The sequence below is a fragment of the Taeniopygia guttata genome, chromosome 23 (genome assembly GCF_048771995.1).
Source record: "Taeniopygia guttata chromosome 23, bTaeGut7.mat, whole genome shotgun sequence".
Taxonomy (NCBI): Eukaryota; Metazoa; Chordata; class Aves; order Passeriformes; family Estrildidae; genus Taeniopygia; species Taeniopygia guttata.
In genome coordinates, this window is record NC_133048.1 from 275,172 (window position 1) to 290,236 (window position 15,065).

At 41.3% G+C, this 15,065-nt stretch overlaps 1 protein-coding gene across 3 annotated transcripts in view; it reads right to left on the minus strand.

The window, feature by feature from the left end:
* Positions 1-15,065, minus strand: part of RLF (RLF zinc finger) — a 41,412-nt gene that overhangs the window by 10,438 nt on the left and 15,909 nt on the right. For 2 of the 3 annotated variants that reach the window (XM_030290314.4, XM_030290315.4), the window contains 2 exons: positions 10,481-10,613; positions 1,546-1,748 (listed from right to left, as the gene is read on the minus strand). In XM_030290314.4, coding sequence (XP_030146174.4) covers positions 1,546-1,748; positions 10,481-10,613 — 336 coding nt within the window. The remainder of the gene's footprint in view (positions 1-1,545; positions 1,749-10,480; positions 10,614-15,065) is intronic. The other variant, XM_072917823.1, reaches the window with a different exon arrangement.

The window sequence follows — 15,065 nt, forward strand, 5'->3', positions numbered from 1 at the left end:
AGATCCTGGGGTTTTTGCTTTTTGTTTGCGAGATCTTTTTTGCTGTGAGACTGTTTGTAAGATTTTTTTTTTAAATATTCAAGACAAAGTCAAAATGCATCTCTCGAAATCATGCAATAATATCAGCCAGTCACTTAAGTGACAAACCAGATACCTACTGAGCTATCTTTACTAAACCTGAAATGCTGACCACCAGTCAGCATGTTATAAACCCAACTAGAACAACAACTCAATGAAAGTTAGGAGACTACAGAATGAACAGTGCTAAGATATTTTAAATTAAAATTGTTAAAAAATTATGCACTCCTCATGTTCTATTAACAAGTACACCAGCTTACTTCTCAAAGTTATTCCAAAAAACATACAACTATGTAAGATTTAACTTTGTTTTTTTAAGACTTAACTTGTCTTTGTTTACCACGTTACTTTAGTTTGAAGGAAAAGTTGTAACATTACAGGGATACTTTATTTTTTTATGTCATCATAAAAACGTCCTACCACTAACCTAGCCTTCTACCATTTTTTAGTAGGACCCCATGTTGATAGTGTTCTTTATTTGAAGAAGACCTCCAAAAGATGACTGCTTGTTTCACAGATGATTTTTTTATGAATGGGATAAGGGGCATTTGCTTAAATTGACTCCCTGAAGAACTTTACTCGCCAACTTTGGATCAGTCTTTCCCAAAGGAATTCCAAATTAAACAAAACCTACTTTGATGGCTATATGAGATGGCTATAGAAACTCCTACGTGTCCCAGCAAACACACTGACATTTGACAGAGACAGTTAACATTAAAACACTCAGTATGGCTTTAATTTATCTCGTTGTTGCATTTCAAAATCCTTTTTAACTGTTACATGTGGCTGGCACTTTTGTCTTGCAGAGAAAACCATCTTACATCACAGAACATTTGGGCTTCATGCTTTTGCAATAGTTAATTACTGTGTAGGACAACTGCTTTAATTAGCATTTTAATTGGTACAATAAATTGGCAAAATCAAGCCAAACATTGGAAGCCTGACAGTGATCCTTAATTCTACTTTCTACATTCACACAGAGCAGCAGTGAACAAACAACTCTAGAGGTGTATTTCTTGTTCCATGTGTGCCTCAATCAATTCAAGGTACCAGGAGGTACCAGAAATGCAAGGGACAACTTTATACACAGTGTGTATGTCCACACACACACAGAGTTAGACATTCACATAATATACATCTATTTACATACCTCTAGAGAAGTATGCACATACAGGTGCAGATATACACTTTGTGTATATATGCTATTACTTATAGATATAGACAGAAGTAGTTTAATTTGTAGGAGCTCAGCAATTTAACTTCGACACCTGACTTAGCCAGCCCTCACATACAATTCCTGGAAAGGGATGATCACACATTGTCTAATCTTTCAAAATAATCTTTCAAAATTCCTCTTATGGAACTCTGCTGCAAGTTTCACTCTTCAGCTTTAACTCTTACTACTACATAAATAAATTCTAAAATGCTTCATAAATATATATTAAAAAGGGACTATAGGTTACTAACCTCCTTAATGGAGTCTTCATTAGGCAGCATTGAACACACACATGTGATGTAGGCTTGGCGAAAAGATGAAACATTTGCAATTTCTGGAGAATCTGCACACAATTTTGACAGGAAAGTGGCTTGGGGGATGCAGTTTGACTTCATCAAATGTTTTATTCGCATCTGCAGAAAGGAAGGCCCTTCTCGTGTAATCAATTTATTAGCTAGGAAAAGAAAAAATCCTTTGAGAACAGACCAATTTACAGATGACACTTAAATGAAATTGTCTCACTGCATTCACACTCCTTCACAAATTTCTGTAAGGACTGTGTTTCTAGGAAACTCTAGGCATGGTGACAAGTGGCATCAATGGACTCTCTTCTCTCAAACTCTGCAGGAAGAGAATGCTGAGTCACAGAAAACAGACTTCCCCCCCCCAGCCATGCCCTGCCATACCCCCCAAAAAACAGCACCATTAAGATATATGTCCTTGAGCAATGGCTAAAGGACACTGATTACACCAGACAGATACCAGCTGTTTAACTGAGGTTCAGATTCATCACCTTTCAACTGTGGTTTTATAGTCCAAAAATCAAAATATATTTCAAGGCAGTCATTACATGCTTTTCAACTGGAAAATTTTCCACCCAAGCTGTTAAAACCCCATGTAATGCCAAAATATGTAAAATGAAGTTGAGGGTGACAATATTATCTTTGTGGGACTTTTGAAGAATTGTGTTTAAGACATTCTAGGCTTATGCACTTAAACAAGCAGATACTACAAATCATTATGAGAATTAATGAACTAATTCAATAGTAAAAATGTCACTTCAGATTATTATTGTAAATAGTAAACAAAATATACTTATTTGGATTAAATACCTCACAGATTTAGTTTCGTTCTCTTCCCAGGTGTTTGTCATAGAAACAGAATTCAGTTGAAGGGACCCACAAGTCCTGCTCCTCAAAGCAATACCTCAAATTGTACAACTAAGAGCATTGGCCAAATGCTCCCTGAACTCTGGCAGGTTTGGTGCTGTGCCCACTTTTCAGGGGAGCTTGTTCCAGTATCCAACCACCCTTGGGGTAAAGAACATTTTCCTCACGTCTAACCTGCTCTTACCCTGACACAGCTTCATTCCATGTCCTCCTGTCCTGCTGCTGGTCACCAGAGACAGGAGACCAGCACCTCCTCCTCACGGCCTTCTTGAGGAAGATGCAGACTCTGATGGGGTCACCTCTGAGCATTCTCTTCTCCAGGCTCAACAAACCAAGAGACCTCAGCTGCTCCTCATAAGGAGGAGACTCAAGGCCTCCCCTCACCTTGGTCACAATCCACTAGCCTGATGCGCTTTCTGCACTGAAGCACCCAAAACTGCTCAGCCCAAAGCAGGACTCAAGGTGAAGCCACCTCAGCACAGAAAAGAGTTGGACAGTCACCTCCCCCCATCAACTGGCTGGCAGTGCTGTGCCTGATGCACCCCAGGACACAGTTGGCCTCTCTGGCTGCCAGGGCACACTGCTTACTCATATTCAAGTTGCCATCAACTCAAATCCTCCAGCTCTCTTTCCACAGGGCTGCTCTCCATCTCCTAGTCTGTCCATGTAACCAGGATTACAGTGTCCCAGGTGGAGAATTCATTACTTCCTCTTGTTAAAGTTCATATAGTTGGTGACTGCCCAGCTCTCTGCTCTATCTGGATATCTCTGTAAGGCCTCTGCTCTCTAAGGAGATCACAGGTCCTAACACAGTATGATCAGCAAATTTATTTCAAGTACATTAAAATTCCACACTAGCATAATTTATGAAGACATTAAAGAAACCCCACCACTGACTGCTCACCAGCCTGACATAATCTCATTTACTATAAGAGTTTGCACCTGATCTATAAGCTCACTCTTCACCCAACCTACTATGGACTTATCAAGCTGTGTCCTGGACATTTAGTCTGGGGGATGCTGTGTGAGACAGCATCAAAAGCTTTGATAAAGGACACATACTTGCCTTGGTTTGACACCAGCCAAGTGTCAGGCACCCACAAAAGTCACTCACTCTCACTCCCCTGCTGCTGCTGGCCAGAGGAGAGAAAAATTTAATGAAGGCTTCATGACTTGAGATAAGAACCAGGAGAAAACTCCATAGGCAAAACAAGCTCAATGCAGAGATAAAAGCAAGTTTAATTACAAACAAAATCAGAAGAGGATAATGAGAAGTAAAATAAGCCCATAAAATCACCTTTTCTTCCCCCAACACCTCCCTCCTTCACATGGACAGTGCAGGGAGACAGGGTATGGAGGTTTTGGTCAGTTCATCACCCAAGGTTTTTCTTCTGCTGCTCAGGGAGAGAAGTCCTTCCCCTGTGAGGCTGTGGGGTCCCTCCCACAGGAGACAGTTCTCCATTAACTTCGCCAGCGTGGGTCCAATCTCATGACCAGCAGTCCTGCCAAATCTGCTGCAACCTGAGTCCCTCCCATGGGCAGACAGTCCTGCCAAAACTGCTGCAGTGTGGGTCACCCTTTCACAGGCTGCAGTCCTGCAAGGACAGGCTGCTCCAGCCTGGAAGCAGGGACCCCCTCTCTCCACTGCATCTCCCACCAGATCACAGCCTCCTCCAGGCATCCACCTCGGCACCTCCCCCTCGGGCTCTGGGTGGATCTCTGCATCCCCCATGGATCCCCACAGGCTGTGGGTAATCTCTGCATCCCCCATGGATTCCCACGGGCTGTGGGTGGATTTTTGCATCCCCCGTGGATCCCCACGGGCTGTGGATGGATCTCTACATCCCTTGGGCATCCCCCGTGGATCCTCACAGGCTGTGGGTAATCTCTGCATCCCCCATGGATTCCCACGGGCTGTGGGTGGATCTCTGCATCCCCCAGGAATTCATGGATTACAGGGACGCAGCTGTTTCACCATAGTCCTCCCCACAGCCTGCAGAGGAATCTCAGCTCTGGCACCTCGAGCAACTCCTCCCCCTCCTTCTCCACTGACCTTGGTGTTTCCATGTTGTTTCCCTCACATGTTCTCACCTCCTCCTCTTCTCTAGCTGGAATTCAAATTGCCTGCCCCCACATTGTTTTGATTTTCTTCTTAAATCTGTTATCACAGGGGCATTACCATCATTCCTAATTGGCCCAGCCTTGGCCAGCAGCATGTCCACCTTCAGAGCCATCAGGGACTGGCTCTGCTGGACATGGTGGAAGCTTCCAGCAGCTTCTCACAGAAGCCACCTGCATGGCCCCCCTGCTATGGAAAACCAGGCTGTGCAAAAGCAACATGATGAAATCATATGCTTCAAAATATCTGTGGTGCTATTTCCAGCTTAACATAAATATCTTCACAAAGCCTTGATACGAGTCTCCAGATCTGTACATCAAAAGACTCTTGTGAATTAAGAGAGATGGTTCAACACATTCTTACACTACAGGCAGTAATGCATATGAACCAAGGAACAAACTAGCTGATGAACTGTACAAGAAATCATGGCAATACATGAGACATTCTGATAAAACACATACTAGAATCGTGTTCTGCAGCAGCAACTGTAGTCAACCAGTTACCTCTGGTGCCTACAAGAGACTCTGGATTAGTCAAAAAAGAATGCTTGCTTTAGACTAACAACTTAAGAAAATATTTCTATTCAATGGCTCTTTCACTATGTTAGCATCTTACTATTATTATGCAAGAGGGGTAGTTAAGAAACCAATTGTATGTACATTTCTAAAAGAGAGGATTGCACATAACAAGAAAGTTTTCATGCTTTTTGCACTTAAAATATTGCCCAAAAAAGCAACAGCGTGTTCTAACAGACACTACACTAGTTGGCAGAAAACTCACAATGTGCACCTGAACAGAAAACTAATTTCAGGTGCCAGGTACATACTACATACCTGTAGTGAAACTTACTTGTATTCTGCAGGAGTCAGCTTAGTGGTCCATTAGAGAATCGTTTTATGATTTAAATCTATGGTAATGGTTTATGTTTTTCACAGGAAAAACCTCTGAGCATTAAACTCTTGATCCAGCTGACACTTCACATTAAAGGAACTTCAATGAATAAAGCAAAATGAACTGCCTGACCAAGAGGCAGACTGCAGTAAGATCTCCAGTTGCTAGGAAACAAGCCTCCTCTCTTCCTTAAAAATTGCATCTGTATGACACTGTGCTTGAATACTCATCGAGGAAAGCTAACTGTGCTTCAGTATGGATATTTGATATAAGAGACTGCTACCACAACAGATGGCCAGGAGATCACTGTTGAGGGAAAACTCCCACAAAGCTGGCTTACCCACTATCAGATCAGCCACCTCTTCAAGTGAAACTGCTATTCATGGGCCTAGAAGGAATGATTTGAATGCCACAAGCAATTAAAAGCAATTCTCTAAGTCCCTAATTTCTCCACCTCTTGGCTCAAAGAATACTTTTTTTCAGGTCCATAAGAGGAATAAAGGACATACTGGGGGAAAAAAAATACTTTCTTTACTGTCTCTAAGAATTCTTTAGATTCCTCTTGTTTACACAGCTACACATGCACTTGGCAACTGCTTAAATCAAGTTTTACTGAAGTGTCAGAGCCAGCTAGTCAAGACATGGCAAGTATTTTAAGACATCATGCAGTCAGCCAAATTAAACACTTTCAGTTTAACAGTTACAATTTTCTCTTCCAGCACAAATGAGAGAAACTTAGATGGAGGTGGATGCTCTGCCAGTATGCACAAGAGGGTCTCAACTTGCTGCAGTCTTTGAGAGTAGTCAGTAAGCACATGCTGCTCCCACAAGGATGCCAGGTCTGTGTCCTCAGGCCAATTCTTTCACACCTAAGGGAGTGTGTAGTTAACTTTGCAAAGGAGGCAAATGACAAACTGAGCTCCTCTGTCATGCAGATGCAAGTGATGATGGTAAGAGCAAAATTCAGAAATGAGTCACTAGTCAGACATCTATCTTAGCACTTAGCTTTACTCTAAAGTGGAAAGTTTCCTCTTTTCCTGAAAAATGAACAAAAACTGAGGAATAGACAGCAAAATGAGAAGTTGTTTTCCCTCAGAGAACCTAATTTTGTACTCAGTCCTAAATCTGCTACATTTCCATACATGTCCATGAACAGACTTTCTTGTTCCTTCTCTTCCTAAATCTCCTGCTGTTATGTGTTCTGTCACAGTGTTCTATCAAACTTTTCAAGACTAAAAAAGCTTGCTATAAAAATCAGCACAGACACCCTGCAACCCTTCCCCCTTCCTTTAGGCAAAAGGGCTACGCAGTTTCCAACACATCTTAAGAGCTCTCTTAAGCCAGGACCAAAAAGTAACAGTAAGAGATTCCTCTCTCACCCAAAACACTTACAGTGAAAAATAATTTAAGTTACACCACAATATTATGAATACAAACTTTATAAAGCATGGATGGCACTAGAGCATGAAAAGACTCTGTGGTCACTATGATGAACACTGCAGAGAAAACAGCATCTTGGGTGAGCATTTCTGCTGAAAGTCACTGTGGAACAGGATAACAGGACAGGTGCTGATGTGCAGTAAGATATGTTAAGAATGCACAACTGGCACGGAGGTCGGTGTATTATACAGCAGCAGTGTGTTGCATGGTTATCCCAGCTGTCCTACAAACCAACTCTCATCAAGACAGACACACAAGTTGTTGGCATTCATCTGCTGCACTCAGCACCAAGACGAGCCCAACCTCCTTTAGGTTCAGGGTTTGTCAAGACAAAAGTGAGAAGGAAGTCTGGAATCAGTATTAAAGCTAACTACCTGAGGCATAGAACTACATGGGATGTGACAACTGTTGAACGGCATCAACTATGGTCCCATCAGGATGCTGGTATTGTTTAGTCACCTAAAAGGCCTAAGTTAAAATGATTTTTTAAAGCCCTTTCCTCAAGCAAATATTAATGCCCCAACCAACCATCCTCAGCCAGCTGACAGTAAAAATTAGGAACCACCAGCCTAGCACATGGCAGTACAATTTATTAACAAGCCACAGAAGCAGCAGACAGAACCCAATACAATGCTGCTATGAAACTTTTGCTGGAACAAATTTGGCAAATCATATTTACATTTTATGTCAGTTCCTCTTCCAGGCCAGTGCATTAAAAAAACAGAATTAAAAGGAAGAACTCTAAACAAGAAAGGCAGGAACCTGACACACCTTCACTCAAGTAAGCATCTGATGATCATTAACACAAACTACCAGTTCACAAAACACAGCTTCAGCAAGGCACACTGAGCTACTCTCATATCTGGCTCACAGCAGCAAAAACTAGGAATGCTTTTCAGGTACTCATCACAAAAACCCAAAAAGCATGAAATACAAACTATTCAAAGAACCTAAGGTTTAGATGACTGAAAGAGACACTTTGTGAAGCTGCTGTTGTACTGAAGGTTAAAATGGCAGTTTGACTAAGGCAACTGAAAGTCCATTGCACTGGAGCCCCTTCTGCAGCCCCAGCTCCCAAGCCTAAAAGCAGAACTGCCATCCCTTCTGGGACCTGCAGGAAGTACACTTTGATTCCTCCTATTTCTATCAAATGGAGCCTGCCAGCATAGAACAGCATACAGACCAAAGAAGCGACACAAGTGAAAGGAAGACAAACCTTGTAACTCATCAGTGACTTACAACCTATTACAGAAATTAGTATTTACTTGATATGATTCTGAAGGTAACAAACAATGAAGTTAATTTAGTAGACATCTAGAGATAGTTGCTTAATACCAACTCCAACCATCTCCTACACAAGGCCAAGAGACTAATTCCAGCTGCTCAGAGCAAGCAGAAAAACAAACCACGGTTTCCAAGATTGCCACAAATGCAAGACACATGATAGAAGTAACATTTTAGGCAGATATTCAACTTCTCAGAAGTACTCCTTACTTCAAATGTCTAACACTTTACTTGAGAAATGTGCTTTTGCCAGATTTGTCTAATGTAGGATTACTGAGTCACACTCAGTAATGTTTAGGTGTGCCTGCGGAGCATTCCACACTACCTAAAAATGAACCTGTGCAGAAGAACTCCAGTGAATGTCACAGAGCCACAGAACTAACTATATTGGAAAAGACCTTTGGGATCATCAAGTCCAGCCTACGACCTAACACCACCTCATCAACTAAAGCATGGCACCGAGTGCCACATCCAGTCTGTTTTTAAACACCTCCAGGACTGTGACTCCACCACCTCCCTGGGCAGACCATCCCAGTGCCCAATCACTCTCAGTGAAGAATTTTTTCCCAATGTCCAGCCTACACATCCCCTGATGCAGCTTAAGACTGTGGCCTCTTGGCCTGTCTCTGCTTGCCTGGGAGAAGAGGCTGACTCCCACCTGACTAGACCCTGCAGGTAGCTGTGGAGACTGAAAAGGTCCCTCCACAGCTTCCTTTTCTCCAGGTTAAACAACCCCAGCTCCATCAGGCACTCCTCCTTCCCCAGCCTTGTTGCCCTTCTCTGGACATGTTTGAAGATCACAATGTCCCTCCTGAACTGAGGGTCCAGAACTGGACACAGCACTCAAGGTGCAGCCCTGCACTGCCAAGTACAGGGGCAGAAGGGCAGAAGCACTTCCCTGCTCCTGCTGGCCACACTACTCCTGATCCAGGCCAGTTGCCAGTGGCCTCCTTGGCCACATGGACCCGCTGCTGGCTCATATCCAGCTGCTGTCCAGCAGCACCCCCAGGTCCCTTTCTGCCTGGCCATGTCCAGCCACTGTCCCCAGCCTGTAGTGCTGCAAGGGATTGTTGTGGCCAAAGTGCAGGAGTTTCTCAGAGTGTTTTTGAATGTAATCACCTTCTTTTATAAACTGTTGTTATTGGTATTGTTGCTGTCACTGTTCATTTTATCTCATTGTTGTTTACAAGTAAACTGTTCTTATCTCAACCCAGCCCTTTTCTCCCTCTCACCAGAGGGGTGGGGAAAAAAAAAAGAAGCTGAGTGGGGCTAAATGTTTCCAGCTGAGTTTAAACCACAACAGTTCAAATGTTTCTCCCATGCTATTAATACCTGATATGAAGGCTAGTGAATCCTGCAGTCCAACTTGGCTGCTCTTTTTTTAGCACAAGGAACAACATATTGTCTCAATAACCATAACATGTTTCTATTTATTTATTAAAAAAACTGACCGATTTCAACTCAAAGAGAGGCTACCCAAAGCCAGAATAAAGGATTCTGCTATGGAAGAAAACTTAACTTAAAATACCTTTTTTCTTCCCTCCTTAATTTTTACGACTTGAGTTTAAACTCTTCTTCCCTTCTGTGTTATTTTTAACTTTAGACTACCAGAGGTAAACTGCAGTCTAGTGCACTGTTAATGAAACAGATAAAATACCTGTAAGTACTTAACAGCACCACTAATGGGAAAAAAAACTCAGAGTAAAGAAGGAATTTACTAGAAGACATTAGACTATATTACATAAAGTGACACTAGCATCTCCTGTTCCTCACCTCTCAGCAGTTTCTGAATCAAGATCTTATTTCCATAGTCTAAACACAAAGCATCTCCCAACCTAGAGTTAATAACACTCCACACTGCCCTTCCACATGAATCTTTTATGCCTCTGAAAAGTATGGACAATATTCAATTTCTCCCTGTGAAGAGTTCAGGACAACATTTAAAAGCACAGAGTTACGAGAAACAAAGCATCTCAGGAAGAAAAATGTCTGTATTTTTATGATCAAAGAAGAAATAATTATTTTTAAAAACAGAGTTTCAAAATATTCAAACTGATGGATGGTACAGTCCAAGCAGAGATGCATTGGTTGTACAATTGGACACATTATTCAAAATGCCAGTGAGACAGTTTCATAATGAATATTATTTAGCAACATACGAATACTACCCCACAGTACAATTTAAAATGCAACTCTTCTGTCTTCAAATCACTGCTTACCCACCAAAACTGCCCCAAGTAATTTCTGAACAACCAAACATCATCTCTAAAATTACACTCTTACCTTCCTCAGTTTCTACTGGTTGCTGGGATAGAATTTTAAGAAGAACTGGATTTTTCCATACCCCTTCCCTTGTAATATCCACCAATATTTGGAGGTTGTTATTCCCAAATTCCAGTAATGCATCATGTGAATCCTATAAAAATGTAAAAAAAAAGTCATTAAAAGTCTTAGCTAAAAATTAAGCCAATGTAATTTTACATTATCTATCCTAATATTTCACTACATGCTAATACTTTCACACTATTCCTCTCAGTCATTACTGCTTTGACAAGTTTGCATTGGGATTTTAATAGTCCAATGTTCTTTCACTTTTCTAATCCTACTGAAAAATATTCCAATTTCAGACCACTGAGTTGACTGAAATGGCTTAAATCAAAAAGCCTATTCTACAGTTGTAACTCTTCTGCAATTTTTACAGTTCTCCATGTACATGTGTATATATATAAAAAAACAGGAGTATAAAAGACAAAGGATGATTTTGTATCAAAACATATGCTATTGAAAAACTCAGAAGAAAGACTAAATTTTGAAAATGAGTAACACAAGACTCTAGAACTGTACATTTAGTGTTAACACTAAAGATGAGCCAGTCAATTCACTTTGAGAACCATGAAAGTTATCAGTCACTAGTTGAAGAATACCATGGGATATTTCATCATTAAGATGAAAACATCCTTCGACTAGAAATAAAGATGCAATTTTCTTAGAAACTAATCTATGTCCAGTGCATTTACTCTAAGATCCAGGGATTTCTGATCCTAGCAGATTTGATGCTGTGAAGCCTGATCCAGAGACTATCCATGACCAGCAGGCCTCCAGCTGAAGCTCACCCACAAAACCTCAATACATAGTACATTGCTCAGAGTGATCAGGGCCCTGCTGCTTTGAATTCTGGAAATCTGAGGAGTAAAGGAGGAATTAAAAAAAGACATCACACATGGGAAGAATTTAGAGTCTAACACAGAAAAGAAAGCAACTTGAAACAAATTCCAGGCATTTAATGTCCCTAGTAGAGAAACAGATGTAGGGTGACTTGAACTGAAAGAATTAAATATCATCTTTCAGAATTTCCTAATGCTGACAAATAAAGCCAACTAACTGTAAGCAATTTGTGGCTACACCTTCAGTAAAAATGCTTCTCACAGCAGATGTTAAGTTCAATATGTGGCAATGTCCCCTCCTTCTGCTGAGCTGTGTTTTTAACACTGTGTTGTATTTTTAACGCAATCTTTAACCTCAGGCTTGCTTTTGACAGCTTCTGTTGTACCCTTTAGCTATACTGGAGAAAGGTTTCTAGTGACTTGAAGAAATCACCAAGAGTAAGAAACCCTGGGGAGCTATGGGCCAGTCAGTATACCCTGACCCCAAAAAGAACATGGGACAAATTCTCCTGGAAACTACATTCAGTAATCAGACTACCTTCTGTGATAAGCTACAGATGACATTAGTCATATTTGGCAAGGCTTCTGACAACCTCCCACAGTATCTTGAAAACCAAATTGTTAAAATAAGGGAAAATGGACAAAATACACATAAAAAAACAAGCTCAACAGCCAGACTTAAAAGGCTTGTGACAAACTGTACAAACCTATTGTAAATGCAGGTGAACCCAATGGGAAGAAATTACAATGTCTGACTCAATTCAGAAGGCTGAATGATTTCTTTATTATAACTATGCTAAAATATATTAATATACTATATAAAGGAAGATACTAAAACTACAAACCTACTTGTTCTATCTCTCTAACTCATGACCCTCTCTCACGAGAGTCCAGCCCCAGGTGGGTTGGATTGGCCATCAGGCTCAAACAATCCTCACCAGAATCCAACCAAGCACTCACTCCAGGTAAACAATTCTCCAAACACATTCCACATGGGAAAAACAAGGAGCAGAAATAGAAATTGTTTTTTCTCTCTGTGCACCTCTATGAAAGATCCTGAGAGAGAGAGAAATGTGCTGCCACACAAACAAACCCAACTGGCAGCTGCTCCCAGCAGCACTTCTCAGGGTCAACAGTGAGCTGGTATTTTGAACACATTTATTGTCTGAATAACAGGACAAAGCACATTCATTATCTGCCAGCCCACAGGTCACACAGACCAGGAGTGCAGCTGACACTGCAGGGCAGGCAGCCATTAGGACATTCACCAGGCTGCAGAACATCACTGACAGGGACTCAGTGAAGCTCAACACAGGCAAGTGGAAGTGCTGCACATGGTACAAGCCCAAGTATCAGAACAGGTTGGTGACCAGCTGGCTAGGTTCCAGTTTGGCACCACAGGTCTCTACGGTCTAATTTAAGTGTAGGTCAGCAGTGCTGCAAACAAGGCTAGCTATGCTGAACAGTCTCAAACAGAGCATAACCAAGAGGTTCCTGAATTATTCCCATTTGGCACTTTTGAAATCCCACTGCAGTACAACAACTAGTCTGCAACTGTCCTGTAGAATTAATTTGCCATAGTAATGCACATCCAGCAAAGACCACTCATGTGCAAAAGAAAAGGTGAAAAGGAAAATCTTAGAGCTGTCTTTATCTTCACTATATTGCCAGAAGGTAGCTGGAGCTGTTTAGCGAAGGAGTCAAGGAAAGGAAATTCTCTAAGTGTGTGTGCAGGAAGTGTTTCCATATGTAAACACTCATTTTGAAAGGACTAATGAAAGTTTGTGCATTTTCCATTTCTTAAAGCCAACATGTGGTGGGGCAGGACCCTAAGCAACCTGATTTGAGAAAGCCCTCTTACTCTGAGTGAAGAGGTGGATCAGGTAACTGAGCTTTCTTCTGTTGAGCCTCTGCCTCAACAGAAACCTTCAGAGATTGAACACACTGAAATTTCAACCTGAACACACTGAAATTTCAAACTATGTCAGAAAGCACATTGAAACTATGTCTGAAAGCACACTTTGTGGAAGTCAGCGCTTCTGCCCTATATGAGTATTTTTCCAACTGCAAGAAAAAGATCAAACCAACATCAGAAGTGAGCAAAAAAAGCACACATTAGGAGCTCTTTCCAAATGCAGAACTATACTGCAGACTTCCACCTTGTAAGGACCATAAAATTAGAAGTCTCATAGCTGAATGCAACAATCAAGCAGTTTTGGTAACTTTAACAATCTCATCTTCCTTAGCAGTACGAAAGATCTTCTGCAGATGTTGCCCCAAAGTTAGTTTTTGTTTTAGATAACTATTCTGTGTTCCAACTGCTAGCTCACAGCAACCTGCTAACTGAAATAATTAAAGACCACGCTACTTCTAAAAGTGATTATAAAGGAAGTAAAACTAGTGAGTGAGTAATTGGTAAGACCACCTCAAAAATCAGGTGTTGGTATTGCTAGAGGAGTTAGTGCAAATTGGCAGATGCAAAGATAGCCAAGTAGGATGCTTGCAATGACTGCTTTCTGGTCTTGAGCCTGAAATCCTACTCACAAGGTTAAAAGTAATTTTGGAGCGTCACAGCTGGACCCTAAAGATGCAAGGGACTTTACATGCTCTTTACCAGAGCTCAAACTGCTCTTACCTAACAGCACTGAGAGAGTGACACACAAAGGTTTCAGGCTGTGTTTAAGCATTTGAGAACATCACTTAAGCAATCCTTAGGCTCACACAGCTGTTCTTCCTCTCAAGTATCTGCTTCCACTGCATGCTGGAACAGTGAACAAAACTCACCACAAAGACCCTCAGGGATGAAGTGGGGTTTTTTGGGTTTGTTTTGCTTTTTAAAACTAAGACATGATCAATTCCCCACTTAACACTGAGCTAAATGGCATGCCAATAGAACCAGCCAGGTGAATGACATACAATGCTTAACACAATGCAACTGCCAAAAGATGCTCAAGTTGTAGCTTCAGGACAGCTTTAAAAACACCACTGGAAAACAACAAACTGATCTAAATTTGCATCCATGAAACACCTAACCACAGCCCAGTTTCTGTAACTGGTACATACTTCCTACAGGAAGTCTATGTATATTATCTTCAGTCTTGAGGATAATTAAGAAAACAACTACCGATGTGCAGGTAGAAGAGATACTGGATCTTACCTAAAAAATCAACAGAAGCCTATTTTAACAACCTCTGCTTCAGGCCCTTCCCAACTACATGTCACACAGCATTAAGTCTTTTCAACACAACAGGTTGCCAGATCATCCACGATGCATGCTCTTCCCTCACACCAATGTTACAGCATTAATCTCTCTCAGTCTCAAGTATACATCAGGTCAAAGACTAACTCCAAAAAACTGTCAGCATTTAAGAGCCTATGCATTCAAACTTCATCTTGAAGACTGAACTCTATGAGCTTTACTCAGCTGTATTCAGCACAGGTGTTATGCCCTACAAAGGGCTGGAACTACCCATCAAAACACTGAGGAGTTAGAAGCCACAGCCTCAGAAACAGCAGAGCAGACCACTCATCAACCATCACTATTGGAATGACATGGCTGACAAAAAAAAAATTTAAAACCATATAACCTGGATACAGGTTAGGTACTAAAAATACCACTGTCCCTCAGCTTATGATATTCAATGATCCAGACATCCAACATAAAGCAATGTCTTCCCAATAGCAACTGTTCCCAAATCTGAGGG